This window comes from Dendrobates tinctorius, unplaced genomic scaffold, assembly GCF_039654945.1.
Source record: "Dendrobates tinctorius isolate UK_male_01 unplaced genomic scaffold, ASM3965494v1 ptg000084l, whole genome shotgun sequence".
Taxonomy (NCBI): Eukaryota; Metazoa; Chordata; class Amphibia; order Anura; family Dendrobatidae; genus Dendrobates; species Dendrobates tinctorius.
In genome coordinates this window covers 42,976,613-43,004,122 of record NW_027361752.1, presented here as the reverse complement: position 1 = coordinate 43,004,122, position 27,510 = coordinate 42,976,613, and the positions used below count along the sequence as shown (strand labels likewise).

The window sequence follows — 27,510 nt, the reverse complement described above, 5'->3', positions numbered from 1 at the left end:
ATCCGGAGGCCTGTAGGGAAGGAGTCCCCCGCAGCAGCGCTGCACATTGCGCTGCCGTGGGGGGCTCAGGGAAGCACGGAGGGAGCCCCCTCCCTGCCGATGCTTCCCTTTAATCCCCGGTACACCGCGATCGTGTTTGATCGCGGTGTACAAGGGGTTAACGTGTCGGGGGCGGTCCGTGACCGCCCCTGACACATTGTGCCGGGTATCAGCTGTGATAATCAGCTGATACCCGGCCACGATCAGAGGCGCTCACCACGTGGGCGCCGCTGATCGCATTAGACATACTATCCCGTCCTTGGGAATTAAGTCCCAGGGCACATGGACGGGATAGTACGTCTAATGGCAGAAAGGGGTTAAGCTGTGTGCTTAAGTTTGGTTTTGCCCCCGGGGGCCATTAGGGTCATTGCACAGTGGTGTCTTTTGTTCTAGTTTGCCCCCGGTGGTGGTTAGTGTTATTTCACGGGAATCACTATCAGGTGTGATTCCTCTGGCTTAACTATAAAGGTATAGAATGTGCTCTCTCTCACTGTTGGTGATATTGCTCATTTCCAACCAAGTCTGGTGGAGGAAGGAACAACTGAGAGGAGTTCCTTGCAGCTCAGGCAGAGCTCTGGTGTAGTAGCTTCAGGTGGAAGCTTAATTCTGGTGGTGGACTCTGTTGCTTGGAGCAATAGCAACAGAGCACAGCTAAGTGGTGTTACCCCTGTTTTGTGACTTTCCTTTTGTGTGTTTCAGTGCAGTGGTAGGATTAGTTTCTGCACCGTCCATTTCACTAGTGAGGGATAGGTGCAGGGCAAGCTAGGGTTCTTAGGTTCCAGCTCGGCGACAGGTGCGGAGCCTGTATAGGGACTGTTAGGAGTGTAGAGACTGGCTCAGGGGAATGCAGGAGGTCTCCACGTACCCGTTCCCTATCGCAGGGCCCACCATTGTATTTGTTTCCCTGGTGTTTCCCCTTATTATTTAAATTCGCCCTACTGGAGGCGGTGTATCCGGAGTCGCTTGTGCGGAGCATTACCGTCCTGTCCGGTGTGCGGAGCATTACCGTCCTGTCCGGTGTGCGGAGCATTACCGTCCTGTCCGGTGTGCGGAGCATTACCGTCCTGTCCGGTGTGCGGAGCATTACCGTCCTGTCCGGTGTGCGGAGCATTACCGTCCTGTCCGGTGATGCTGCCATTCTTGTCGTGCTGTATTATCCCTGTAGTATACGGTAATCAGATCCCGTGCTCCAGTGAGGTTCACTTTACTGACTGAAATGTGACATAAGTGATTTTCCATTAGACCCCGCTGTCTTGTTCTGTTTGGTGAGAGCAGTTCCCCCCAGCTAGTCGGCGTTAATACAGCTGTAGTATGATAATGTACATGGATCAGGTCATGTGAGGGAGCTGCGGTGTCCTCTGAGCTTCCAACATGCGGTATAATTCCATCAACTATGGCAGGAGGGTGATGTAAGGGTCGCAAGAAAGGGCCATCAATTGTTAAAAACCTATTTCAGGGATTAAAATGTGAGGATTTGTTGGGGATTAAACTATGGATTTGCCCCAGTTTTAAAGGGTTAAATCTGTGGTACACCTGTAAACTTTACGGCACAGGTCAGTTACCTTTATAAATGTAGTGAAACACCTGCCGGGGTGCAGTTTACTAAATTTGAGTGTTTTTACATTAAGGGCCCGAATCATAGCTATCATTCTAGAATTCTGTCGTGAATTGCTTTGAAAATTTGCAACATTTTTGTGCAAAAATGTGTCGACTTTTGGCTTTTTCACGTCAGTTTCACCCAGCTGAGCCAAAATGGGCAAAGCTGGGGTGGGCCTGGGCCATGACAACACAGCTGGCCATATAATTTCATCAAGGCCAACGTGAACATCGCCGATCTTGATGAATCAGGGCCATTGTCCTGGTGGAGTGGAGCAAGTTACGGTTCAGCCTTTAAAGGCATGTGCACACGGCTCGGATACACACTGCATTTTCTGTACGTGGATGAGACTTCATAAAAAGTACAATAAATCCACTCTGTGGAGAAAATCTGCAAGGCAAATTCACCGGCGCCGTGGATTTAAAAATCGGCAGAATGTCAATTTGCAACGGAAACATACTGTAGTAAATCCAAAACATCTCTGCAACAAAATCCACTTTGCTGCTGCAGATTTAGCTGTGGATTTCCCCACTGTGTCCTTAATCGCTGAAATCCAAGGATCTCGCCCTATTTCCTTCCAGAAAGACGCTTCATACTTGGCTTCAGCGAGAATTGAGTTATGCCTTAAAAATCACAATAGCCAAACTCTAAAGGAGGCTGGCCACAACTATGTTTTAATTTTAAAAACAAGCCTACAGTCATCCTAAAATTAAAAAAAAATGGCTGGAAACTAACCTGCAAGACCTCGCCATTCCTCTGCACCTTTTCCCCATGTTCCCCGCCGGTCTCCGTGCGTCCTCTGCTTGGTTCCAACAGTTGTGGAGAGGGCAAGAAGACCGTTTCATCCAGCTCAGAAAAAACGTTACCGCTGCAGACCATCAATGTCTGCTGATCAGCTACCTCGATCACGTGACATCCCCAGCTGGAAAAGGAAGCAGGGAGACCCAGCGGGGGAACACAGGTAGCGGTACACAGGAGCGGCCCATTTATTTTAGGACCTCCATGGGCACATTAGCAGTGGACAACCCCTTATATAAAGTAGATGCCAGAAGACTAGATGAAGCCGAGTGGATAATAATTAGTTCCTACCCTACGGTGCATTATATATGTAGTATATAACAAGAGCTCCGCTCAGCCCCCGGATTGTGGGATTCGCCCAGTAATCCCCCATTAATCTCAGTCTACGTAATTCAATAAACAGTTGTGCTTTCTGTAATGACCCGGCTCCTCCGTGATAAGGACGAGAGCACATCGAGAAGCGGCTCTGAAGGGAGGCTGCCACATAAAAGACCAACATTAATAAGATCCTTGGGGGCACTTTAACTTCATTAGATGTATTCTCCGCGCCGGTCGCTGAGGTTATCTGCAGCTTCCAGTGCTCGGCGGTGAACCGTTAACCCTCTCTTATCAATATGGAGCACAATACTCTGGAATATCATTAGGAGACAATGCCGAATTCTCCTACATCCATTCTCCTTTATACAGACGTATCTCCATACAGTGGAGCAATGGAAAGGAGGGCCTGATCCATCATTGCACCTTATCAATCACGCATGACCCGTTTACACTCTGAACCCGCGCACCGCGCCGCCATCGATTCAATGTCAGCGTATTCATGAGTTTCTTCTTCGTTGTTTTTGGCATCACCGTATATATGCATTCTGCATATTGAACCCTCATGTTTGTCAGTCAGGTATAGGCCTGAATATAATACATGCCGGCCATCACACACCGAATGGCCACTTTCTTAGAGACACCCATCCACTAGCACATCAGACTTCATGTAGAAATTTGTTCAGCGGGAAATGGAATACCAGAACATTAAGACAGGATCGCTTCTCGCAGACGGAGGTCTTGACATTTTTTGAGGAGTCTTTTACACCTCGTCCCAGAGGTGCTTTATAGCAGACATCAGCAAAGTGGAGGACACTTGTGGCCCTTTGGCTGTTCTGGCGTGGCCCGCGGACCGGGACAGTCCAAGGACTTTATGCAGTGGTATCCCAAACCACGTGACCACCATCCACCCCTCTTCTCACTTTCACTGGTATTTCTATGCTCGGGATACGGATACCGGTGAAATCAATGGTGGAAAAGGGAGCAAACGCCTCCCTCGTCCATCATTGAGCCTGTGCGTCTGAGAGCAGAGCAGGTGCGTGGGGGACATTATACTTGGTCTGTGTGGGGGCATTATACTGCGACTGCGCATGGAATCTGTGTGGGGGACATTATACAGCGCATGAGGTCTGTATGGGGGACATCATACTATGCATGGGGTCTGTATTGTGTATATCTTACTGCACATATGAGCTGCATGGAGGACATTATACTGCTCATGGGGTCTGTATGGGGGACATCATACTATGCATGGGGTCTGTATTGTGTATATCTTACTGCACATATGAGCTGCATGGAGGACATTATACTGCTCATGGGGTCTGTGTGAAGGACGTTATATTGAGAATGGGGTCTGTATGGAGGACATCATACTGCACATATGGCCTGCGTGAGGGACAACTCACTGTACATGGGGTCTATGCGGGGGACTTTATACTGCGCATGGGGTCTGTGTGGGGGACATCATACTGCATATGGGGTCTGTGTAGGGGACATTATACTGCACATGGGGTCTGTATGGGGGACATCATACTGGGCATATGGGCTGCTTGGGAGGACATTATACTGCACATGGGGTCTGTGTGAAGGACGTTATATTGAGAATGGGGTCTGTATGGAGGACATCATACTGCACATATGGCCTGCGTGAGGGACAACTCACTGTACATGGGGTCTATGCAGGGGACTTTATACTGCGCATGAGGTCTGTGTGGGGGACATCATACTGCATATGGGGTCTGTGTAGGGGACATTATACTGCACATGGGGTCTGTATGGGGGACATCATACTGGGCATATGGGCTGCTTGGAGGACAACATACTGTGTATGGGGTCTGTGTGGGGGACATTATACTGCGCATGGGGTCTGTTTTGTGTAAATGATACTGTGGATACGGGCTGTGTAGGAAACATAATACCATGCATGGGGTCTGTGTGGAGAACATCAGACTGTGCATACGAGCTATGTGGTGGATATCATACTGCGCAAAAAGGTTGTGTGGGGGACAACATACTGCACATGGGGTTTGTATTGGGGCCGTCATACTGTGTAAGGGGGCTGCGTGGGGACATAATATTGTGTAAGGGGGCTGCGTGGACACAAGACATAATACTGTATAGGGAACTTTGTGGAGAGATCATACTGTTTGAGGGGACATCTTACTGTTTTTGGGGCTGTGTGGTGACATCATACTGTGTGTGGGGATTGTGGGGGCATCATATAGTGTTGGGAGCTGTTGATCAAGGCACAAGGGCTTCATAATAGGAACATATGATTAACTTCTTTATATAAACGGTATAAAAGACGGTCGATTATATGGTGTTGATTCCCTCCTACAGGTAAGAATACCGGTTACAATAAGCCCTATGGTAACATATATTATCAGGAGCAGCGAGACACCAGACTTCATTCTCCTCAATAGTAAGTGCTAAAAATTTATATGAAACAATAATAATGAGTAAAATTAAAATTGGCCGGTTGATGCGGCACAACAGTCACAGTATCTCATGTGACCCCCTTGGAATAATTAATTGTTGCCCACAGGATTACGATCTGGGGTCTGTGAATTGGCTTGTTTCCTCCTCGAAATTTATTAATTGATGATCCTACACTTGAATGTTTCTATCTTTGTCCTTTTATGGTGTAAACATACATTAATTTGCTTTCTTTAACTAAAAAAACAAAATCTCTCACCATTGCTTAATGAGGCTGAAAGAAGAGTTTGTACACCATGGTCGACAGTTTCTACTTACGTGGAGAATAAAAAAAAAGTTAGATTCCCCTAAAACAACGGCACAGAATTTTTGATGAAACCAAAATGCAAAATTGATTTTTAGCCTCAAGTATATGCATTTATGGAGAAAAAAAATTGTCTCGAAAGTTGGGCCACCCATATCGTGGATAAAAATGACCAACCCACCATGTTACATACATTCCTGTAGGAGGTCATCAAAGCGTTGACATCACTGGTGATCCTACCTGTACTGTCCTCATACACCACAGTCACCGTCTTCCAGCTGTAGTGTAGGACGAGGTCCAGCACTGCCCGGCTGATGGCAGCATAATCTGGGTGGAGATTGATGAAGAACGTGTCTTTATTATCCACTGACGGATGCTTCCATCGGGTCTGGATGTGAGGAACCTCCAGAGCGTTGCAGATGGACTGGACTGCGCTGACCGAGGAGCTGTGAGATGGTCCAAACAATGCCGCCACCCCGAGAGCAAGCTGGTCACAAGCTGCAGGAGAGAAACAGCAGGAAGAGGTACATGAGAACACAATCCACTAGGTCTTGAATTATTAAAGGGGTTTTCCACTTTTAGAAATATGGGCCCCCAAACGCTTGCAGGCATGTAAAATATCTAAGCTAGATAACGCTCAGCTCTCCACCGTGTTTTGACTATGGCGGTAACGTCATGTCAACAGCATGCATCATCGCTGCCGCCAATCACTGAGCTCAGCGGTTCACATAGGCAGAGCTGCTGGAGCAGGGGAGGGTAAATATCACCTGGCTTTGTTCTTTTACATGTTCCATTTAATGAAAGTGGAAAACTTTTTTAATATTTTTTTTTTAACTACTGGAATAGTGTTTTGCAACTTGTAGCCCCCCAGCTGTTGCGAAACTAAAACCGCCGACGTACTGGAGGGCCACAGGCAGGGGAATTACTATAGGGGGTGATTGGTTTGAAGTTTCAAGACCCGGGAGTCAAGAGAGCGGAAATGGAGCCAATGGGGGAGTCTCATATGAGAAAACCAATGGTGACAGGGGGTCTTATTGGAAGTTTTACATTGTGGCCCACAAGTTAAGACACTGGCATGTCGCAATGGAAGTACAAAATAAAGTCGGCTGAACCCATCGATATCAGTGGGAATTTGCTGCGTAAGGGGGGGTCAGCGGCCAGGCAAACGATCGATTGGCCGACAGCTATGTAATGTGTATGGGGCTTTTAAGCTAGGTCATCATTAACAGATCAATAGGGGTCCAATCTTAGATACCGCCACTAATTAGCTTATTAAAGATGTTGAGGTGCAGCTTCCTCAGTCCTTTTATGGTTTACTAGGCACAGCGCCTTTCATACTATATTTGGCAGTGGTGGAGTGTGGCATCACAGCTAACATACATACAATACATGTAGCACATAGCTACAGAACCAGGCACAGGTATTACCAAATCTATACACCCATGCTGGCTAAACAATGAAGGACTTTGTATGACCATTGAACCTTCTTCTGTCGGACGATCAGTAGGGGGTGTAAAGAGGTGGACCACCACAATCTCATATTAATGGCTTAGATTAACGTCGAGTGCAGTTGGTTGTGACTGGTTCTGCCGCACTCTGCCGTCAGGTCATGTACAGAAGGTCTGAAAATACAACTTTAAGGGTGTATTCACACTGACATTTCATAGCAGAAACTCTCCAAAAACCACAAGTTTTGATTGGAGAGTTTCAACAAAAAAACCCCGCTAAGTCAGTTGTTAGGCGAAGTGATTACTTTAGGGACTGTGACCTGATGAGTTTCCTCTAGCAAAGTCAGTACCATTTTACAGGATATGGGAAGGTTTAAAGGCAAGGTCGATCTTAGGACTTTCTTCACACCGAATATTTTTTTTAGGAGGATTTTGTTAATCCTGCTCGATATCCAAGAAGTATTGTTTCTCCTTGCGGGGAATGACATGCTAAGCATGCCGAGATGAGGAGACTTAAAGCCGCAATGCTCCTCCGGGAATTATGCAAATTGTCTCTTCAAAGAGGAAGAGGACTAGAACTCTAGTGCCACCTATTGGAAGTAGCAATCCTAAAAGTCAATGTCGACCCTTTAACGAGCCTTGTCACATGACTTAGGATAAAAGCCAAAACCTTTCCAAGGCTATGTGCTCACAATGTCTTGTTCAGATGTATAAAGCCTGAAAAAACTATTAAAAACTCTGAAAAGAATGAACATTAGCATTTATATGTAAAAGTGACTCGCTGTTCTTATGTTCAGGTTTTTGAACTTCTTTTTTTACCACTTCAGATTTCTAAAAATTGTTCGGATATTCCACGCTCTGCACAATGGGAAAGCTCGGAAGAAACCCAGTAGAAGACAGATTTTTTTTTGGAGCGTTATGCCTTCGTTTTTACATTAAAAAAAAAAAAAAAAAAACTGCTAGCGATTTATTTATTATTAAATGGAGTGAAACAAACGACCACAAAAAGACAATAAAAGAAACATCACAACAATCATGTGAAAATCTTCCCCCCCCAAAAAAAAAAACATCAAAAAAACACTCAGGAAAGAAGTGAAAAAATTACACAAAAATTGCTCCAGGAAAAAAAAAAAACTCCAGAGTTTCCTGAAGCGTCTGCTGCTTGAAAAACTTGGGTTTACCCAAATTTATAAGACGTTGTGTGCACAGAACCCTAAACTGCTTGGAAAACGTCTATTCATTTTCTATGGGACATCCAATTTGCTGTTTACATGAGGAGTTATTTTGAGAATTTTTTTTTTCTAGAAGAGGTATTTAAAAAAACGGCTGGTGGCGTAAGAAGGCTCATGTCACTTCTTTGAAATGGCGCCTTAGGGAATCTACTCCAAGTTAAACACTTCGCAATCTACAGACTGCAAAGAACGGGTGAGGAATAAAAGTTTTCGAAAGCCTCATCAGAAAAAGAAAAACTCCAAAATCTCTACAAAAAAGGAACGTCTCCAAAAACAGTCTACAGGCAAATCGTATAGTAACCTTGACTGTCCAAAACATCATAATAACTGTACAACAACTCTACCCCGACGTACGATAAACATTGGGCAATGTATGGGTTGGATTAGGGTCTTCAGGTAGGCTCCATTATAAGACGTACCTCTTCTGGAGGCTTCAAAGCTGTCAAACAGGTTGATTCTCTGGATGTCGTAGGTTAGTGTGGTGTTGGGCATCAGCGTCCGGTTCCTGTTGATATTGGTCACCGCAAACTTGAAGGCTAGTTCTTCCACATTGACTGGCTCATTTTCCTGTGTCTCAAATATCCCTCCTGTAACCGAAAAATGAAAAAATGTCATTAGAAATTAGTCAATCTACTTATTAAGACCAGAGAAAAAGCATATGGAAGAATGACCGCTTCAAAGGGATGGTACCAAAGGATTTTTTTTTGTTTTTCAAAGCTCAACAGAAAACGTTATAAGAAACATATTTACAATATCCATTATAAAAAATAAAAATAGTGTGTGGTTTTGTATATACATGACATATTCATCTGGGATACTGTGGCCTGGATGACGGTTAACCTATAATGGTGGACACACATGCTCAGTAGCTTCCCTGCTCTGCCCCTGCTCGTACTGCGTAGTGTACGGACAGTGAAGAGGCCGACACAACGTGGAAATGAAAGGAGAAATGGAGCTATGGGGACAGATGTAACAATGGGGGTAACAGACAGATTGGACAATCCTCTCTGCAGCTGGTCAGAGGAGGAAGACAGAAGAGGAGTTATCGGAAGACGGCAGGGCACACTTGCAAAAAATCTGTAACTTACAGGTCAGAAAATGACATCCACAGAAAGTAAAAGAGACCAGAACTGCAGAGGAGTGAGGAAAGAGGCTAAAAGGGGAGGAACTTGCACCAAAAAGTTGTTTTTTTTCACTGATATAGTTAAAATATTGTGCATTAGTCAAGATTTTTCATTTTAATTTGTGCGATAAGATAACCCCTGTAAAGAACATGGAAACTTTTGGGAAGAAAAGAGAAAAGGAAAAGGGAAGACAAAAAGAAAGAAACAAACAATGGTGAAGGAAAGAAAATGAAAGAAACAAACAACGGGGTGGAAGAAAGAAAGAAAAAAAGAAACAAACAATGGTGACGGAAGAAAGAAAAAAAGAGAAAGAAACAAAAACAAACAACGGGACAGAAGAAAGAAAAAGAAAAACAAACAATGGTGATGGAAGAAAGCAGGAAAGAAAGAAAGAGAAAGAACAAAAACAAACAACGGGACTGAAGAAAGAAGAAAAGAAACAAACAATGGTGACGGAAGAAAGAAGGAAAGAAAGAAAAAAAACAACAGGATGGAAGAAAGAAGAAAAGAAAGAAACAAACAACAGGATGGAAGAAAGAAGGAAAGAAAGAAAAACAAACAACATGACGGAAGAAAGAAGGAAAGAAACAAAAAAAAAAAAAACAACGGTGACGGAAGACAGAAAGAAAAAAGAGAAAAACAAAAACAAGCAACAGGACGGAAGAAAGAAAGAAAAAAAAAACAAACAATGTTGACAGAAGAAAGAAGGAAAGAAAGAGAAAGAAACAAAAACAAACAATGGGACGGAAGGAAGAAAGAAAGAGAAATAAAGCTCAAAATAGCAGATCCTATCTTAGGCTTAAAGGGGTTGTCCGATCCAAATCGATAAGTCTGCAGTCATTCTGTGTGATTGCAGACCTATGAATCCCCCTACCAGAGCCCATCTAGTGGGCGCAGCCTCGCTCCATACGGCCCGGACATCCCCTTTAAGGAATGCATTGCTATTTCAAGCTGAAATGTTACTTGGGCGGATTCAAATCCAAATTCTCAGCATCTGATTTTGGAGTGCTGCCCCCATTGTTTGGATATACAGTAACAAATAACATATCGTGAATGTTTTTAGGTGACAAAATACTTATTTTCCACCAGAATTTGCAAAATAAATCTTACCAAATCAGACAAGGTGATTTTCAGGATTTGTTTTCTCATTGTGACTCTCATAGTTGTGTTCTACCTATGATGCCAATTACAGGCCTCTCTCATCTTTTTAGGTGGGAGAACTTGCACAATTGGTGGCTGACTAAATACTTTTTTTCCCCAATGTAGGTAGATACTGTCCTGTCTGATGGAACTGTGAAGGGTTCTACAATGTGCGTGCTGCAGGCTCTGGAAGATCAGGGGACATAATGCTTGGGGAGAGTCACTGATCCGAGAGGTAATCCCCTTTAAGAATTTAGAATGCAGCCCAAAATATTGGACTTATTTCTAAAATTCCATCATAACTGTGTCTCTGCATTCTGTCCTCTTCCTCTCACAGCCGACATGTCAGCAAACTCTATTCCTACAACTAGACAGGATTTCATAGTGAACGGCCCCTTGTGACTTTTCTTCTCTAAATTGTTGAAGAATCTTCATTCTTTTCCCCTGGTCTCTTGTGTATCGGCCGTTCCTGGCTGAGAATATAAATTTAAATACAGTTTGAGGATAAAAATCACTTTTCTATTGTGAGGAGATACCGACTACAATGCACGGTTTTGCTGATACAGCATACATGTATACATAGAAGGATTAATAAAGCAACTAATAGGAATATGCCATTGGGTAAACAATAAACTGATGATCTATGTGATTTAGAGACTGTCATACGTTTAAAGGGCTACTCCCCAAGGAAAACGATATTTTAATCAATAAATCTTGGAATAATACTAATTTCCACAATTGGATGTGAAAAAAAAATGTTCCTGTGCTGAGATAATCTTATAAATGTGCCCCTGCTGTGTAATGTCTGTGTCTGACCGTACAGGGACATTGTCTGAGTGTACCACAGCTCTTGGGCAGAGGAAGAATAAGTGGTTATGCAGACAGGACAGCTGATTCTTCCTGTTAGGTAACATTTCCCTGCCTGTTTTATCACAGGAGCGAGTCTTTCTGTCGCATATCCAGCCCTCTGACCTCATCATAAATCAAATCAGTGACACATGAGCTCAGCGGCAACTGGAGATCCAATCTTTACTGACTTGATTTATGCTGAGTTCAGAGGCCTGGAGACGTGGCAGAAACATTCACTCCTGTGATAAAACAGGCAGGGAAATGTGTTAATTCACAGAAAGCAGCAGTTGTGATATCCGTATGTAATGAGAACCGGGCCGTGGGTACCTGTCCTGTTCCGGTTCCGGAACTGTCAGGGCTGTCTCCTCTGTTGTCCAGGTGAAAGAGTAAGACACTGGTCAGACCTTTGCACTCGGAAGCAGGGGGCATGGCTAAGAGGCTACAGCCACAGCGCGCGCGGAAGCAGTCAGTCTTGGCGGGAACAGGCAGCGCGTAGCACAGAGAGAAGTGAGCTCCTTCCCTTGAGAACGGGACTGCGGCGGCCCATGCCCTTGTACTCCCGCCGTCACCAGCGGGGATAACCGAGGGAGAAGCGCAGTGTGCCTGGTAACTGGCAGAGAGCAAGGTGCCATGCGTTTCGTGACCATGAGAACAGCGCACGTGCCACATGGAGAAAACCGTGTGCTGGACAGACGTTTGCGGCCCACCTTGCCAGCATATACCTACCCGCATACGGTGAACCCTGATAGTGCTGCGGCCTTGTTTGTTCAGGCCGTATATGCTCATGGACTAGGGGCTCAGCAGAAGGTGCCGGAGACCGGCCGCTGCCGCCAGAAGACGAACCGCAGTTACCAATAGAATCTTCCTGGACAAGTACCGCGCCCGACGTTGCTGGCACTACAGACCCCCAAGTACTACCTGCAGTCTGAGAAACTCCTGACGCGATAAGTGCACAAGAGAACTGCCGTCACTTTGTTTAATAACTCTGCATATTCTTTACAATTGGACTGCTATTCCCCCCCATTTAACCCTTCATCTCCCTGCGAAGAGTTAACCCCCTGTTAAATTAAAAACTGTTAAAATTCGTTAACCCTTGCTCTGTCTTCTGTCTGTAACTGCATCCCGCAACCTGCTTTCACGTATCCTCTCTTTTGCTTCCTCCCCTGCCCAGGAGCTGTGGTATGATCAGACCATGTTCCTGTACGGTCAGACACGACCCTTACACAGGACACAGCAGGGGCACATTTATAAGATTATCTCAGCACAGGAACATTTTTTAACACAATCAATTGTGGAATGTATTATTATTCCAAGATCTATTGATCAAAATGTACTCCAGAGCTGCACTCAATATTCTTCACATATATTATTTAACTTTTTTTTAAATCTTTTGAATGATAAAGTTTTGGTGTACTAATTATAACTATATAACCCTAATTATCAGTGTCATAAACTCATCTTCCATATTTTGTAGTATAACAGCAATGTATTTACCTGTCGGCCACCCTTCCCCCATTATCTAATATACAGTATATACACCCCATATTCATGGTCACCCTCCTGTTGCGCTGAGGACGGCATACACTTAATTCTGATCACTATGAATTATAATTACCTCTCCAGCGCTCGTTGAGTGATCGCTCTATAGGGTCTGGAGAATATTCTCTGTATCTCTTTACCCAGAACTCTCCTTGTTTGTAAAACATTGATTTTCCGCTCGCTCGGGAAGCGGCGTGCCTCCTGCACAATATGCGTGCCGATAAGCTCATCTACTCTTTCCAAGCGCCATGTATATTTTTTGTCAATGGAAAGGAGCCGTTCCATTCAGAAAAACAGACACAATAGTTCGTAGCAAAAATTGTGTGACTACAATACAGTCAGATCCAGCGACTACAGACATTCCTAAATCTGGTAGCTGTAGATGTGTATTGTCCCCATTTTTCGGTCTTTTCCTGCTCTGTGCACCATTTCTGCAGCTGTTCACTTTTGTCTCTGTAACTGTGCCTCGTGGTCGTGTTTTTCCCCACAGTGCGCTCTCTGCAGCTCTCTTCCCCCCCCTCACAGTATTTCACAGCATTTAGAGCGGTCGACCGGTGAAAACAAGCCATCATTTGTGCTCACTATGGGTAATAACTTGTTGATCAATGGCGGTCCGACTGTGGAGATCCGTACCGATCGGAAGAATGGAGCACTTTTATCCTGGTTGGAATGGAGCAGCTGTGGGAACGCTTGACCGCTGCTCCATTTATACAATATGGGGATTGGCGCGCACCATAAAGAATGAATACAGTGGCGGTGGGGCTTCTAATCTACCGTTCCACTTTGAAATGGGGATCAAAATTCCCCATTTTCTCATTGTCGAGGGTCCCTGCAGTCGGACCCCCACCAATAGGTGCTAAATTGTTTTTAACCGGACAACCACAGTAACAGATGTGTCCACCCTTAAAGTGGTCGTCCGACGTCCGGGCATCTAATATTGAGGCCTTCACCACCAAATCGTTCATGAATATCTTATCCATGGTGGTCCAACATCTTTGGCTCACACCTATCAGCAGTTTTTAGCTCTGGCAGCAGCTGGATGTAAACCTTGTGCTGTTCAGCTCCATCCATTATATACTTCCGGTTGCTGCCAGAGCTAATAGCCGCTGAACTGGGGGTGTCGACTGTCGGACCCCCATCGATAAGACACTGATGATTAAACCTTAGGAAAGGTCATCAATATTAGATGATCGGACAACCCCATTAACCTTCAATGAATCAGACGGCAGCTCTGTTCTTCCTACTCTGTTCAGACAGATGTGACCGCTGCAGCCAATCTATCCGGACAGAACAGGAAGAGCAAAAAGTAACGGGGACCCCGGAAGAAGTGGAATAGGAGATGCGGGCATACGAAATCCAACATGCCCGATCATTACTTCCTCCTCCCTCCTGGTATTTGCAGTCGGAGTATGAGTCAGGATAAACCTTTACACCTTACATGGCCGACCCAAAATCAACAGGTTTACCACCATTAATGTAATGTGCATAGTCACCTTTAGACAAGAACTACTTAACAAAAAATATCCAAACTAAAGGTAATGTTCAAGATCTTCATGTAAAAATTATTTTTAAGGATTTTTTTTTTCTTAATTTCTATATTACTATCAATGAGAGAATAAAAAATCACGAATCCTTGCAGTCACCCTGGCGACTGAGCCTGACAATAGACTGACACTGACTGCTCGGGATCACTTCTCAGCAGTCATTTGGTTATCGTCACAGACAGGATGACACTGACAGGCTTTACCCTCCATACAGGTAACTAGAGGTGAGCGAATTTGTTCAGATTCGGTTCCGAATACGATCAGACTCGAATATTGTTTTTGCAATATTCGTCGAACATCATTAGAGTCAATGGGAACGAAAATTACCGAATATGTTCGGAACCAATAATAAGACATACATTCGGCACTAATAGTGTTCGAATATGTCAAAATCAGATTTGAGGCCAAAATCCGAACAAATTCGCTCATCTCTACAGATAACACAGGATCCACCATTCACAATAGGTGATGTCACAGCTCAACTTCTCCTCTTCATGTACAATGACTGATAACACCTCTATATACAGTAGATAGCACAGGATCCACCATTCACAATAGGTGATGTCACAGCTCACCTCCTTCTCCTGTACAATGACTGATAACACCTCTATATACAGTAGATAACACAGGATCCACCATTGACAATAGGTGATGTCACAGCTCACCTTCTCCTCCTCTTGTATAATGACTGATAACACAGGATCCAGCATTACATTACATGATCATGAAGGGGTTACTAAAAATAGGATGAGCAAAGAGAAAAATCACTGTATAATGGGAGTTGTGCTAAGAAGCTACGGCAGGAATATGAGATTTCGAGGCTCGGCATCTATTGTGGTCACCGATTTTCACCTGAGTGCGGTAATTGAGTCGTCCCATCCCATGTTTAGCGCTGACAGCCCCGCGCTGCGGATGAATAACGTGGGCGACGTTTCACTGATGGCGACTATATAACTAGCAGAGGTCTGTCATTATTTATCTCTGCAGAAGCTGAGCCAAGAGGTGAAAACAAACTGCACCGGCGGGTGTCTGGTGAGAAACTTCTACCGGCGGATATTATTCAGCTTTAACTTTTATTATCATGTGTTTCATCGGTAAGGAGCAGAAATAACGCTACTGACTGCTGACGTCAGGCGCCAACCCGTCTGGAGAACTGCAGCCGAAGCCAAATCATCGACTTTACAAGCTGGAAATGAAATGTAGAACACACAGATATAACTGATAATCACGTATCAGCGATTATCTGCCTCCGCTGAACAAGGAAGAGCCGGGGCAAGGGGTCGGCTAAAGACGAGGGCAGACGTTCCATGGGGGCAGCTAGTGAGCTCTGGGAGAGAGCTGGTTGGATCCATTCTCTTTGCCATCTGACCCCCTGACCTGGGTCCGAAAAGTGAGAATATATTTCTCATATATTCACCCTACCCGGTGCCCTCCATTTGCCTCGAGCTGTCTTCTTCCCTCAGATTGGCGCTCATTTCCTCTTCCTTCCAAGATGGCCGCCTCAGTGTCATCGGGAGCACGGCGGTAAGTCCAAGCCACACCTCTCCTGCCTGTAAAGGTAATGGAGGTATGGCTTACCCTTACCGCTGCCCTCTGAGTGGAGAAGACAGCAAGAGGCAAAAGATGGCATCAGGGAGGCTGACTGCACATGAGAAATGTATAGTCACTTTTCACTCCCAGGGTCGACTGTCACTTTAAAAGGGTTGTCCAGGACTTTTTTTTTTTACCCTGGGCCTAAAAACTAACAGGCAGGTAATTGCTAACAGAGGCAGCTACCTGCGGTCACTGTCTGCTGCTGCTGGTGGCGATTCAGCGGCTCCACGTCAACAGAGAAGCTCTTTATCTTCCGGGCTGCTCTGGTGACAGGCCATAACTGCGTCATTCTGATTGATACGCTCTTCTAATCTGTCTCCCTCTTTCCAAACTTTTCCCCCTCCAATCGGTCTTGAATGCTGCAGCCAGGATCATATTCCTCGCCAATCGTTACACCGATCCCTCTACCTTGTGCCAGTCATTACACTGGCTACCCATCCACTCCGGAATCCAGTACAAACTTATTACTCTCACCCACAAAACTCTCCGTGGCTCAGCACCACCCTACATCTCCTCCCTTGTTTCAGTATACCACCCTACCCGCGCCCTCTGTTCTGCTGATGACCTGAGGTTAGCATCCTCAATAATCAGAACCTCCCACTCCCGTCTCCAAAACTTTACACATGCTGCGCGAATTCTTTGGAATGCACTTCCCAGGTCAATACGATTAGTCCCCAATCCCCACAATTTTAAGCATGCCCTGAAAACGCATTTATTCAGACTAGCCTATCGCCTCAACACATTAACCTAATCTATCCCTGTGTGGCACAGCCAAAAGTTTTTACCATAACCAGGTTCCCCGCATCATGTTCCCACATGCTTTATGCATCCATTAGCCCTCTGTGTCTGTACTGTTACACACTTAACATTATGACTGGTCCATACAATCAGGGCAACTGCTACCACCCACCTTTCGTGTCTCCCTCTTTCCTCATATACTGTAAGCTTGCGAGCAGGGCCCTCATTCCTCTTGGTATCTGTTATGATCTATGTGATTATTGTTATGCTGTAATGTCTATTGTCTGTACAAATCCCCTCTGACATGTAAACTGCTGCGGAATATGTCGGCGCTATAGAAATAAAATTATTATTAATTATTATTGATAGCCGGCTCCTTGCAGTTAGGCAGTGGGGAGCGGGCTGTCATGATGGCGGCAGTCACACCCTGCAAAACAGACCAGAGCAGAAAAGAGGCCGGTGCTCTGTCGATGCGACGTCAGCGGACGTCACAGAGTAACCGGGGGGGGGGGGGGGAGCGGTCAGTGAGCACTTTGTGCCGGCAGGGATCAACACCAGGCACAACAGGTAAGTAGTTAGCAACTGCCTGCTAATTCTTAAGCACATTGTTAGGGTGGTAAATCCAGAACCACAGTTGAGGGCCACTTTGATCCTTTCTATGATGCCCCTCTTTTTACTTTGTAGGTCACTTTCCAGAGCGTTATCCAAGACCTTATTGCCGGACTGGCCAATAGAGAACTCATAACCAAGTGTTTTTAATGACAAAAAGGAATAGGCAGATGCAGAAAATTCTCAATATCAAGCTCAACTTCAATGTCCCTAGTACCAGTCAAGGTGACACCAGTGCTTACTACAAGGCCCTTAGTATAAACCACAGTGTCCCAGTGCCAACCAATGTTCTGCTACGTTATTACTCTGCCCAGAAGTTTCCCAATAGAAATGATCAGTAATAGATTGTTTCTACCAGGACAGAAGATTAAGTAAGGACTTGGGACTAGCCCAAAAGAAGGAATAGGGACTAGCCCAAAAGAAGGACTTGGGACTAGCCCAAAAGACCTCAGACATTTGAAGATTTTTTCAGTGTGTAACCATAGATGACAAGTAGCTCCTTCCTCCAACAACAAGATCAGAACACGAACATCTCCTAACTTTTAGTCTATCAAAAGTTGGAGACAAACTGGTAAAAACATACTGTAAAGGTAGGCACTGTAGCTGGCAATTTTATAAGGACACTCTCATGTGGATACTAAGAGCTGCAAAAATATTCTCAAACACATTTATTATTTTTTTGATATCAAATAATTGGTTAGTATATATTTAGATCACAGAAAGTCTACACATCAATGAGCGAAGATGTGACTATGTCAAGAAAAAAAGAAGGCGAGCATCCATTGTACGGCGAGATTCATTTATAATAGATATTGGAACTCTTGCAGAAAGTAACCTGATTCTGACCTTCCTTTGTGTAGCCCAATGTGGTGATTGACTGTTCTCTCGTGAAGCCTCCATCACAATAAAAGTGAATTAGAGGGCACTAGAGACGGGCGGTGGAGAAGAAGTGTTCTCGGTTATCAGGATTTTAGCACACAGTTTAGCCCTGTGGTCACAACTTTCACAGGTATAAATGATACATGGAAGCATTTGCTTCTCCACTATTTATAGACCATGAAGGAAGTTCAAGCTCTCAACAATATCTACCGCACAGACTTACGGGGCTGGAACAAAACTCACAGAATAACCACCGTCGTTTTAATTTTTATTTCTTAAGTCAATAGATCACGTGAAAATCAGCAAATTTGTAATATATCTTATCAGAGAAACATGCTCTTGTCTCCTCCTGATCCTTTACTCTCAATTAATGGGTAAAATTTCTATAATCTGTATTCAGTGATGACATACCTTCCTATTATTGAGAAAAGTGATGACAGTTGGTGCTTTTAAAATACTATGAAGATGGGAGGAACTAAAGGCCGACACAGACATTCTCCTGTAAGGACAGTTACAGTTCTCCATAGTACTCTATGAGCAGCAATTGTCATATCCTATCTCAGTGATGGGAAAATTTGTGTTCACTGAATACAGATTTTACCTGTGAAATGATAATTTTGAGAATAAATAATCAGTTCAGGAGAAGTGTGCTATTGATTTAAGTTCAAGTTACCTCTTCAGGGAGGAAGAGGACTTGACTTGAACTGCAGTGTCATGTAGGGCTCCACTTCCTCTCTGAAGAGGCAATGTGCAGATTTAATTTCCCATAAGAGCATTGCATGGCCTATAAGTCTCCTTAAACTGGCATGTTACTCTCCACAAGGAGAGATGCTATCCCTTAGATCCCAGCCATACAGCTAAATTAGATATTTTGCTTTGCCCTGAGGAGGGTCAACAAAGCGAAACATGTGTCTGCAAAGAGAGATTTTGGTTTGGCTTTTATCCCAAGTCATGGGGCAAAGCTCATTAAAGGGTCGATATTGACTTTTAGGATTGCTATCTCTAATCGGTGGCACTGTTCATGTCCTCTTTGAAGAGACAATTTGAATATTTAATTTCCCACAGGACCATTGTATGGCCTATAAGTCTCCTTACATGGGCATGCCAATCTGCACAAAGAGAGAAGTTATCCCTTAAGGGAAAAAACCAAAACCATGGTTACTGGTGGAATAAAAATGAAAACCCCGATATAAGTGGGAGGAGTGATTTTATATTGGTCGGAGATTTCTCATTTCATAAAAACAGGCCCCAACCACGGAGCTTCGAGATGATGATCTGGCCAATTACTTCAAAGAAAAAATTGACCAGATCTGACAGGAAATTATCTCCCATTCACCTCATACCATGCACTGTCCTCTCTCCCCCACTGCATCTAGCTCACTCTCTGATTTTGAACCAGTCACAGAAGAAGAAGTAAGCAGGCTCCTTGCATCTTCTCGCCCAACCACTTGCACCAGTGACCCATTTCCGTCACATCTACTCCAGCCCCTTTCCTCTGCTGTCACCACTCACCTAACTAAAATATTTAACCTCTCTCTCTCTTCTGGTATTTTTCCCTCCTCATTTAAGCATGCCATCATACATCCACTACTTAAAAAACCATCCCTCGACCAAAACTGTGCCGTTAACTATAGACCTGTCTCTAATCTCCCCTTCATCTCTAAACTCCTGGAACGCCTGGTCCACTCCTGTCTTATCCGCTATCTCTCAGAAAACTCTTCTCGACCCTCTCCAATCCGGTTTCCGCTCTTTACACTCTACTGAAACTGCCCTCACTAAAGTCTCTAATGATCTACTAACAGCTAAATCAAATGGTCATTACTCCATGCTAATTCTCTTGGATCTCTCTTCAGCATTCGACACTGTGGATCATCAGCTTCTCCTCACTATGCTCCGTTCCATTGGCCTCAAGGACACCGTTCTCTCCTGGTTCTCCTCCTATCTCTCTGACCGCTCCTTTACTGTATCTTTTGCTGGCTCCTCCTCCTCTCATCTTCCCCTTACTGTTGGGGTTCCTTAAGGATCTGTCCTAGGCCCCCTCCTCTTCTCTTTGTACTCTGTCCCTATTGGTCAAACAATCAGTAGATTTGGTTTCCAGTACCATCTCTATGCTGATGACACCCAATTATACGCTTCTTCTCCTGACATCACGCCTCCCTTTCTAGAAAACACCGGCGATTGTCTAAACGCTGTGTCTAACATCATGTCCTCACTATATCTGAAACTGAACCTGTCAAAGACTGAACTCCTTGTGTTTCCTCCCGCTACTAATGTACCTATACCCGACATTACCATTTCCGTGTGTGGTTCTACTATTACTCCCCAGCAACATGCCCGCTGTCTTGGGGTCATACTTGACTCCGAGCTTTCCTTTGTCCCCCACATCCGATCACTGGCTCGCTCTTGTCATCTGCACCTCAAAAACATTTCTAGAATTCGACCTTTTCTTACTTTTGACTCTGCAAAAACTCTTACTGTTTCTCTTATTCATTCTCGTCTCGACTATTGTAACTCCCTTCTAATCGGTCTCCCTCTTACCAAACTCTCCCCCCTCCAATCTGTCTTGAATGCTGCTGCCAGGATCATATTCCTTCCTAATCGTTACACCGATGCCTCTACCTTGTGCCAGTCATTACACTGGCTACCCATCCACTCCAGAATCCAGTATAAACTTATTACCCTCACCAACAAAGCTCTTCATGGCTCAGCACCACCCTACATCTCCTCCCTTGTTTCAGTATACCATCCTACCCGCGCCCTCCGTTCTGCTGATGACCCGAGGTTAGCATCCTCAATAATCAGAACCTCCCACTCCCGTCTCCAAGACTATACACGTGCTGCGCCAATTCTTTGGAATGCAGTTCCCAGGTCAATACGATTAGTCCCCAATCCCCACAACTTTAAGCGTGGCCTGAAAACTCATTTATTCAGACAGGCCTACCACCTCAACACAACCTAACTATCCCTATGTGGCACAGCCAAAAGTTTTTTACCACAACCAGGTTCCCCGCATCATGTTCCCACATGCTTTATGCATCCATTAGCCCTCTGTATCTGTACTGTTACACACTTAACATTATGGCTGGTCCATACAATCAGGGAAACTGCTACCACCCACCTTTCGTGTCTCCCCTTTTTTCCTCATATATTGTAAGCTTGCGAGCAGGGCCCTCATTCCTCTTGGTATCTGTTATGATCTATGTGATTATTGTTATGCTGTAATGTCTATTGTCTGTACAAGTCCCCTCTGAAATGTAAAGTGCTGCGGAATATGTCGGCGCTATAGAAATAAAATTTATTATTATATTATTATTATTATTATTATTTTTTATGTAGGATAGAAACCGATATTTTCAATTAGTTGATGATTTTTTTTCCAAAATATCAAAAAATATACAATTTTCTTCTCATCATGGAATGCTTTTCCATACAACTCAATCAAATCAATTCTTCTTTGATTATAAACCTGTATTTGGACATTTGCTTCTTCTCTACACATTCTCCTCTGTTCCATAACTTTGCTTAACAAGAGTTCATGTGCTCACTATCCCTGACGGTGCATAATCCAAATCTCTCCAATGTCTGTACTCCCTTCAATGTTTGTTAATGAGACCAGGAAAATAAGTAGAATCCTCGGAACACTGGAGGTCGGAATTATCCTCTGTCGAAACGTCAAATTTTGGCCAATGCTTTGGATGTTTGTTTATTTCGTTTGGATTGTAGACACTTGCAGACTTGTTACAAAACTTTATAGCTGAAAAAAAATACACAAGTCCTTCAAGATCAACTGAGAGATGAAGGGAACAGAAATGGGAGAAGGTACAACCACACTGCAAGAACCAATCTGACCTGAAAGAGCAAATTTTTACCTTCTGATCATGAGTGTCAATCAACTGGATCAACAGTGAGAGCAAAAATTGTACACACACTACCGTGTAAAAGTTTAGGGTCACTTAGAAATTTCCTTATTTTTGAAAGAAAAGCACGTTTTTTTCCAATGAAGCTAACATTAAATGATTCAGAAATACACTCTATACATTGTTACTGTGGTAAATGACTATTCTATGTCATGATCCCAGTGCAGGTTTTGACCTGCACGTCAGGGGTTAATGTCTTGAGCTCAGTGCAGGCTTTGACCTGCACGCCTGGGGTTAATTATTGTGGCCTCTCTTTGGTTCTGCGAGAGCTTCTTATCGCCCTGAGAAACTCCAATCCCTGTCAGTTATACTTTTGCCTTTGGCCGAGTGTGTTGACCCCTGTGTGCCTGTGCATGGTCTTCTAGCTTGCTATATGGTTCTGACCCGGTTCTGTCTTCCGCTGTGAGTTTGCCTGTTGATTCTGTACTGTGCTAACCTCTCTGTGTATGACTCATTGCCTGTGACCCGACTATTCTTTTCTCGCCCCTTTTGTACTTTGCAGCTATATCCGTGTATGACTCATTGGCTATGTCCTGACTATCCGTTCTGTCTAAACCCCTGGTTTTGTCGTGCTATCTCGTGCTTTGACCCCGGCCTGATCTGTTTACGTCCGTCTATGCCCCTTGGTAACTTTGTTCCGTTGTTACCCTGCTAGGAGTTTTCCAGCTGCTCCTAGCTCTCGGAGGTCTAGGCCACGCCCCCAGCAGTCACGTGCTTCAGGTCCTGTTGGTCTGAAGCACGCACCTTCTCTGCTGCTGCCCGCTCCACAGGTATCTCTGAGCACAGTTTGTCTTACTCAGGACATGCGCACTGGCTGAGTGAGCAAGTGCAGTGCGGTGTTTCTGACATTCTAGCTGCAAACGTATGGTCTGTAATGCAATATCTTCATAGGTGTATAGAGGCCTATTTCCAACAACTATCACCCCAGTGTTCTTATGGTACTTTATGTCTGCTAACTGTGTAAGGCGGCTAATGGATGGCTAGAATACCCTTGAAAACCCTTGTGCAAGTATGTTAGCACAGCTGAAAACGGTTTGGCTGATTAGAGAAGCTATAAACATGACCTTTCTTTGAGCTAGTTGAGAATCTGAGGCATTACATTTGTTGGTACCATTAAACTCTCAAAATGGCCAGAAAAAAAATAACTTTCATGTGAAACTCGACAGTCTATTCTTGTTCTTAGAAATGAAGGCTATTCCATGTGAGAAATTGCCAAGAAAATGAAGATTTCCTACAACGGTGTGTACTACTCCCTACTACTTCCCTCCCCGCTGCATAACTGAGCAATAAGACAAGTACATTAGAGTCTATAGTTTGAGAAATCGACGCCTTACAGGTCCACAACTGGCAGCTTCATTAAATAGTACACGCAAAACGCCAGTGTCAACGTCTACAGTAAAGAGGTGACTCCGGGATGCTGGCCTCCAGGGCAGAGTGGCAAAGAAAAAGCCATATCCGAGATTGACTAATACAGTTAGGTCCATATATATTTGGACATAGACAACATTTTCTAATTTTGGTTCTAGACATTACCACAATGAATTTTAAACAAAACAATTCAGATGCAGTTGAAGTTCAGACTTTCAGCTTTCATTTGAGGGTATCCACATTAAAACTGGATGAAGGGTTTAGGAGTTTCAGCTCCTTAACATGTGCCACCCTGTTTTTAAAGGGACCAAAAGTAATTGGACAGATTAAATAATTATAAATAAAATGTTCATTTCTAGTACTTTGTTGAAAACCCTTTGTTGGCAATGACTGCCTGAAGTGCTTAACTCATGGACATCACCAGATGCTGTGTTTCCTCCTTTTTGATGCTCTGCCAGCCTTCACTGCGGTGGTTTTCAGTTGCTGTTTGTTTGTGGGCCTTTCTGTCTGAAGTTTAGTCTTTAACAAGTGAAATGCATGCTACATTGGGTTGAGATCAGGTGACTGACTTGGCCATTCAAGAATATTCCACTTCTTTGCTTTACTAAACTCCTGGGTTGCTTTGGCTTTATGTTTTGGGTCATTGTCCATCTGTAGTATGAAACGACGACCAATCAGTTTGGCCGCATTTGGCTGGATCTGAGCACACAGTATGGCTCTGAATACCTCAGAAATCATTCAGCTGCTTCTGTCCTGTGTCACATCATCAATAAACACTAGTGACCCAGTGCCTCTGGCAGCCATGCATGCCCAAGCCATCACACCGCCTCCGCCGTGTTTTACGGATGATGTGGTATGCTTTGGATCATGAGCTGTACCACGCCTTCGCCATACTTTTCTCTTTCCATCATTCTGGTAGAGGTTGATCTTGGTTTCATCTGTCCAAAGAATGTTCTTCCAGAACTGTGCCGGCTTTTTTAGATGTTTTTTAGCAAAGTCCAGTCTAGCCTTTTGATTCTTGATGCTTATGAGTGGCTTGCACCGTGCAGTGACCCCTCTGTATTTACTTTCATGCAGTCTTCTCTTTATGGTAGATTTGGATATTGATACGCCTACCTCCTGGAGAGTGTTGTTCACTTGGTTGGCTGTTGTGAAGGGATTTCTCTTCACCATGGAGACTATTCTGCGATCATCCACCACTGTTGTCTTCCGTGGGCGCCCAGGTCTTTTTGCATTGATGAGTTCACCAGTGCTTTCTTTCTTTCTCAGGATGTACCAAACTGTAGATTTTGCCACTCCTAATTGTTGTAGCAATTTCTCGGATGGGTTTTTTCTGTTTTTGCAGCTTAAGGATGGCTTGTTTCACCTGCATAGAGAGCTCCTTTGACGACATGTTTCCTTCACAGCAAAACCTTCCAAATGCAAGCACCTCACCTCAAATCAACACCAGGCCTTTTATCTGCTTAATTGAGAATGACATAACGAAGGGATTGCCCACACCTGTCCATGAAATAGCCTTGGAGTCAATTGTCCAATTAATTTTGGTCCCTTTAAAAACAGGGTGGCACATGTTAAGGAGCTGAAACACCTAAACCCTTCATCCAATTTTAATGTGGATACCCTCAAATGAAAGCTGAAAGTCCGAACTTCAACTGCATCTAAATTGTTTTGTTTAAAATTCATTGTGGTAATGTCTAGAACCAAAATTAGAAAAATGTCTCTGTCCAAATATATATGGATCTAACTCTAAAAGGAAAAGATTAATATGGGCAAAAAAACACAGACATTGGACAGAGGAAGATTGGAAAAAAGTGTTATGAACAGACGAATCCAAGTTTGAGGTGTTTGGATCACACAGAAGAACATTTGTGAGACTCAGAACAACTGAAAAGATGCTGGAAGAGTGCCTGACGCCATCTGTCAAGCATGGTGGAGGTAATGTGACGGTCTGGGGTTGCTTTGGTGCTGGTAAAGTGGGAGATTTGTATAAGGTAAAAGGGATTTTGAATAAGGAAGGCCATCACTCCATTTTGCAACTCCATGCCATACCCTGTGGACAGCGCTTGATTGGAGCCAATTTCATCCTACAACAGGACAAAGACCCAAACCACACCTCCAAATTATGCAAGGACTATTAGGGAAGAAGCAGGCAGCTGGTATTCTATCTGTAATGGGGTGTCCAGCGCAGTCACCAGACCTCAACACCATTGAGCTGTTGTGGGAGCAGCATGACCGTATGGTACGCAAAAAGTGCCCATCAAGCCAAACCAACTTGTAGGGGGGTTTCTGGAAGCATGGGGTGCAATTTCTCCAGATTACCTCAGCAAATTACCTGCTAGAATGCCAAAGGTTTGCAATGCTGTAAGTGCTGCAAAGGAGCATTCTGTGACAAAAGCGAAGGAGAAAATTATTATTTCAAATAAAAATCTTTTTTTCGAACCTTGTCAATATCTGGGCGAGATTTTAAATTCATTTGGCCACTCATTTGATTAATAAAAGTATGAGTTTTCATGGAAAACACAAAATTGTTTGGTTGACCCCAAAATTTGGAACGGTAGTGTACATAAGCATTTACGTTATTTTCTTCTTCCAATAAAAAACATGCATCCAAAGGATTTTTTGAAACCATCAATGGTTTCCGCTGTCACTGCCTCTTGAGGTTGACTCCTTCACACAATAATAGTTGCTATGGAAGAAAAAAATGTCTCATCTCCTCCGAAGACTGAATCTTTTTTTCCCCCTAGACAGAAGGAGTGACCACTTGTCTTTTGAGGGTGTTTTACAAGAAATAGCTTTTGACCAAGTCAATCATGTTCCCCCTTAGGTTTTGTGACTCGTCTTTGTACCTGTTCTAGCTCCAAGGCCTCCTCTTCATGAGCTGGTGCCCAGAGCTGAACTCCAGATGAGGCTGCACTAACGCTTTACAAAGTGGCAGCATTATATGTCATGGTCCCGCGAGATCATACCTCTTATAACACATGACAATTTCCCGCTGGCCTTAGAAGCTGCTGATTGACATTGCGTACAAAAGTCAAACACGTCAATGCGGCTAAAAATCAGAATGCTCGACATAAATATCCCCCCTCCTTAAAAAAAAAATGAAACTCTGATCCTGAACTTTTAAAGCCTTTGTAAATTAAATTATATATTATAAAACACTTTTCCAAGGCGAAGGGAACAGACGTGACATTGCGACTGAGTGAAGTGGACGCAGATCGGATCTTTCAGGAGAACTTGTCTAAAATCTCATTTTGCCGTTTATAAATGTGAAGCTTCTAGTAATGCTACCGTGGCGTTCCAACAAATATATTTGTGCAATTCCCTTTTTTCAAATTGCTTTCTAGCTATGTCCCTTTGCAAAAAGTTCTTAGTACCGGTATATATTTTTTTTCTTTTACAATCTCTCAATGTTTGTTGGAAAATCGTTGAAGGTTCTCAGCCCAAATGACTCAACAGAATAAATGGAATAAAGTCTTTTTAATGGTTCTGCCGAAAAAGGAATTGATGTTATCATACAGCGGGTGGCAGATATTCCACAAGTAGAAAGTTATATATTAACAATAAAAGTTCTTTACTTTTTAAATGACTCACACCAAAGGTCAGGAAGACAAGAAAGTGACCAGTAGATATCAGGGACATGGCAATATGCCACTGGGTCACCATCTTTGTTATGAATGAGTCACCGAAGGAGGAAAAAACAAAAATACAAGCTAAGTCCAGAAAACCGGAGAGGTTGGTAGCTATCGGATTGCAGACCCCTGATCCTATCCACAACAACTAACAGTAGCCGTGGGGGGTTCCTACGATGCCCTAGACCCCTCGATCACAGCCGGAGAACTAAATAGGCCTAAAGAAAGGGGAAATCTAAACTGCCCCAGAGCAGACCCCAAAGCAATAGGCAGCCCCCAACAAATAATGACGGTGAAGCAAGATGAAAACACTAACACAGATAGAAAGATAGGTTGAGCAAACGATGGGGCCCAAGCTAACTAAAAAGGACAGGATAGAAAAGCTGCTGTCTGCAATCCGTAAAAAACCCTA

The 27,510-nt window shown here is 43.9% G+C and overlaps 1 protein-coding gene across 10 annotated transcripts in view; it reads right to left on the bottom strand.

Annotated features, from left to right (window-relative positions):
• Positions 1-27,510, bottom strand: part of GRIK1 (glutamate ionotropic receptor kainate type subunit 1) — a 437,138-nt gene that overhangs the window by 269,398 nt on the left and 140,230 nt on the right. For 9 of the 10 annotated variants that reach the window (XR_012233956.1, XM_073584579.1, XM_073584581.1 and 6 more), the window contains exons 2-3: positions 8,589-8,756; positions 5,730-5,987 (exon numbers count right to left, since the gene is read on the bottom strand). Coding sequence is in view for 9 of the 10 variants with exons in the window: in XM_073584581.1 (XP_073440682.1) it covers positions 5,730-5,987; positions 8,589-8,756 (426 nt within the window). In the remaining variant the exon portion in view is untranslated. Of the gene's footprint in view, positions 1-5,729; positions 5,988-8,588; positions 8,759-27,510 lie in introns of all 10 variants that reach the window. The other variant, XM_073584576.1, reaches the window with a different exon arrangement.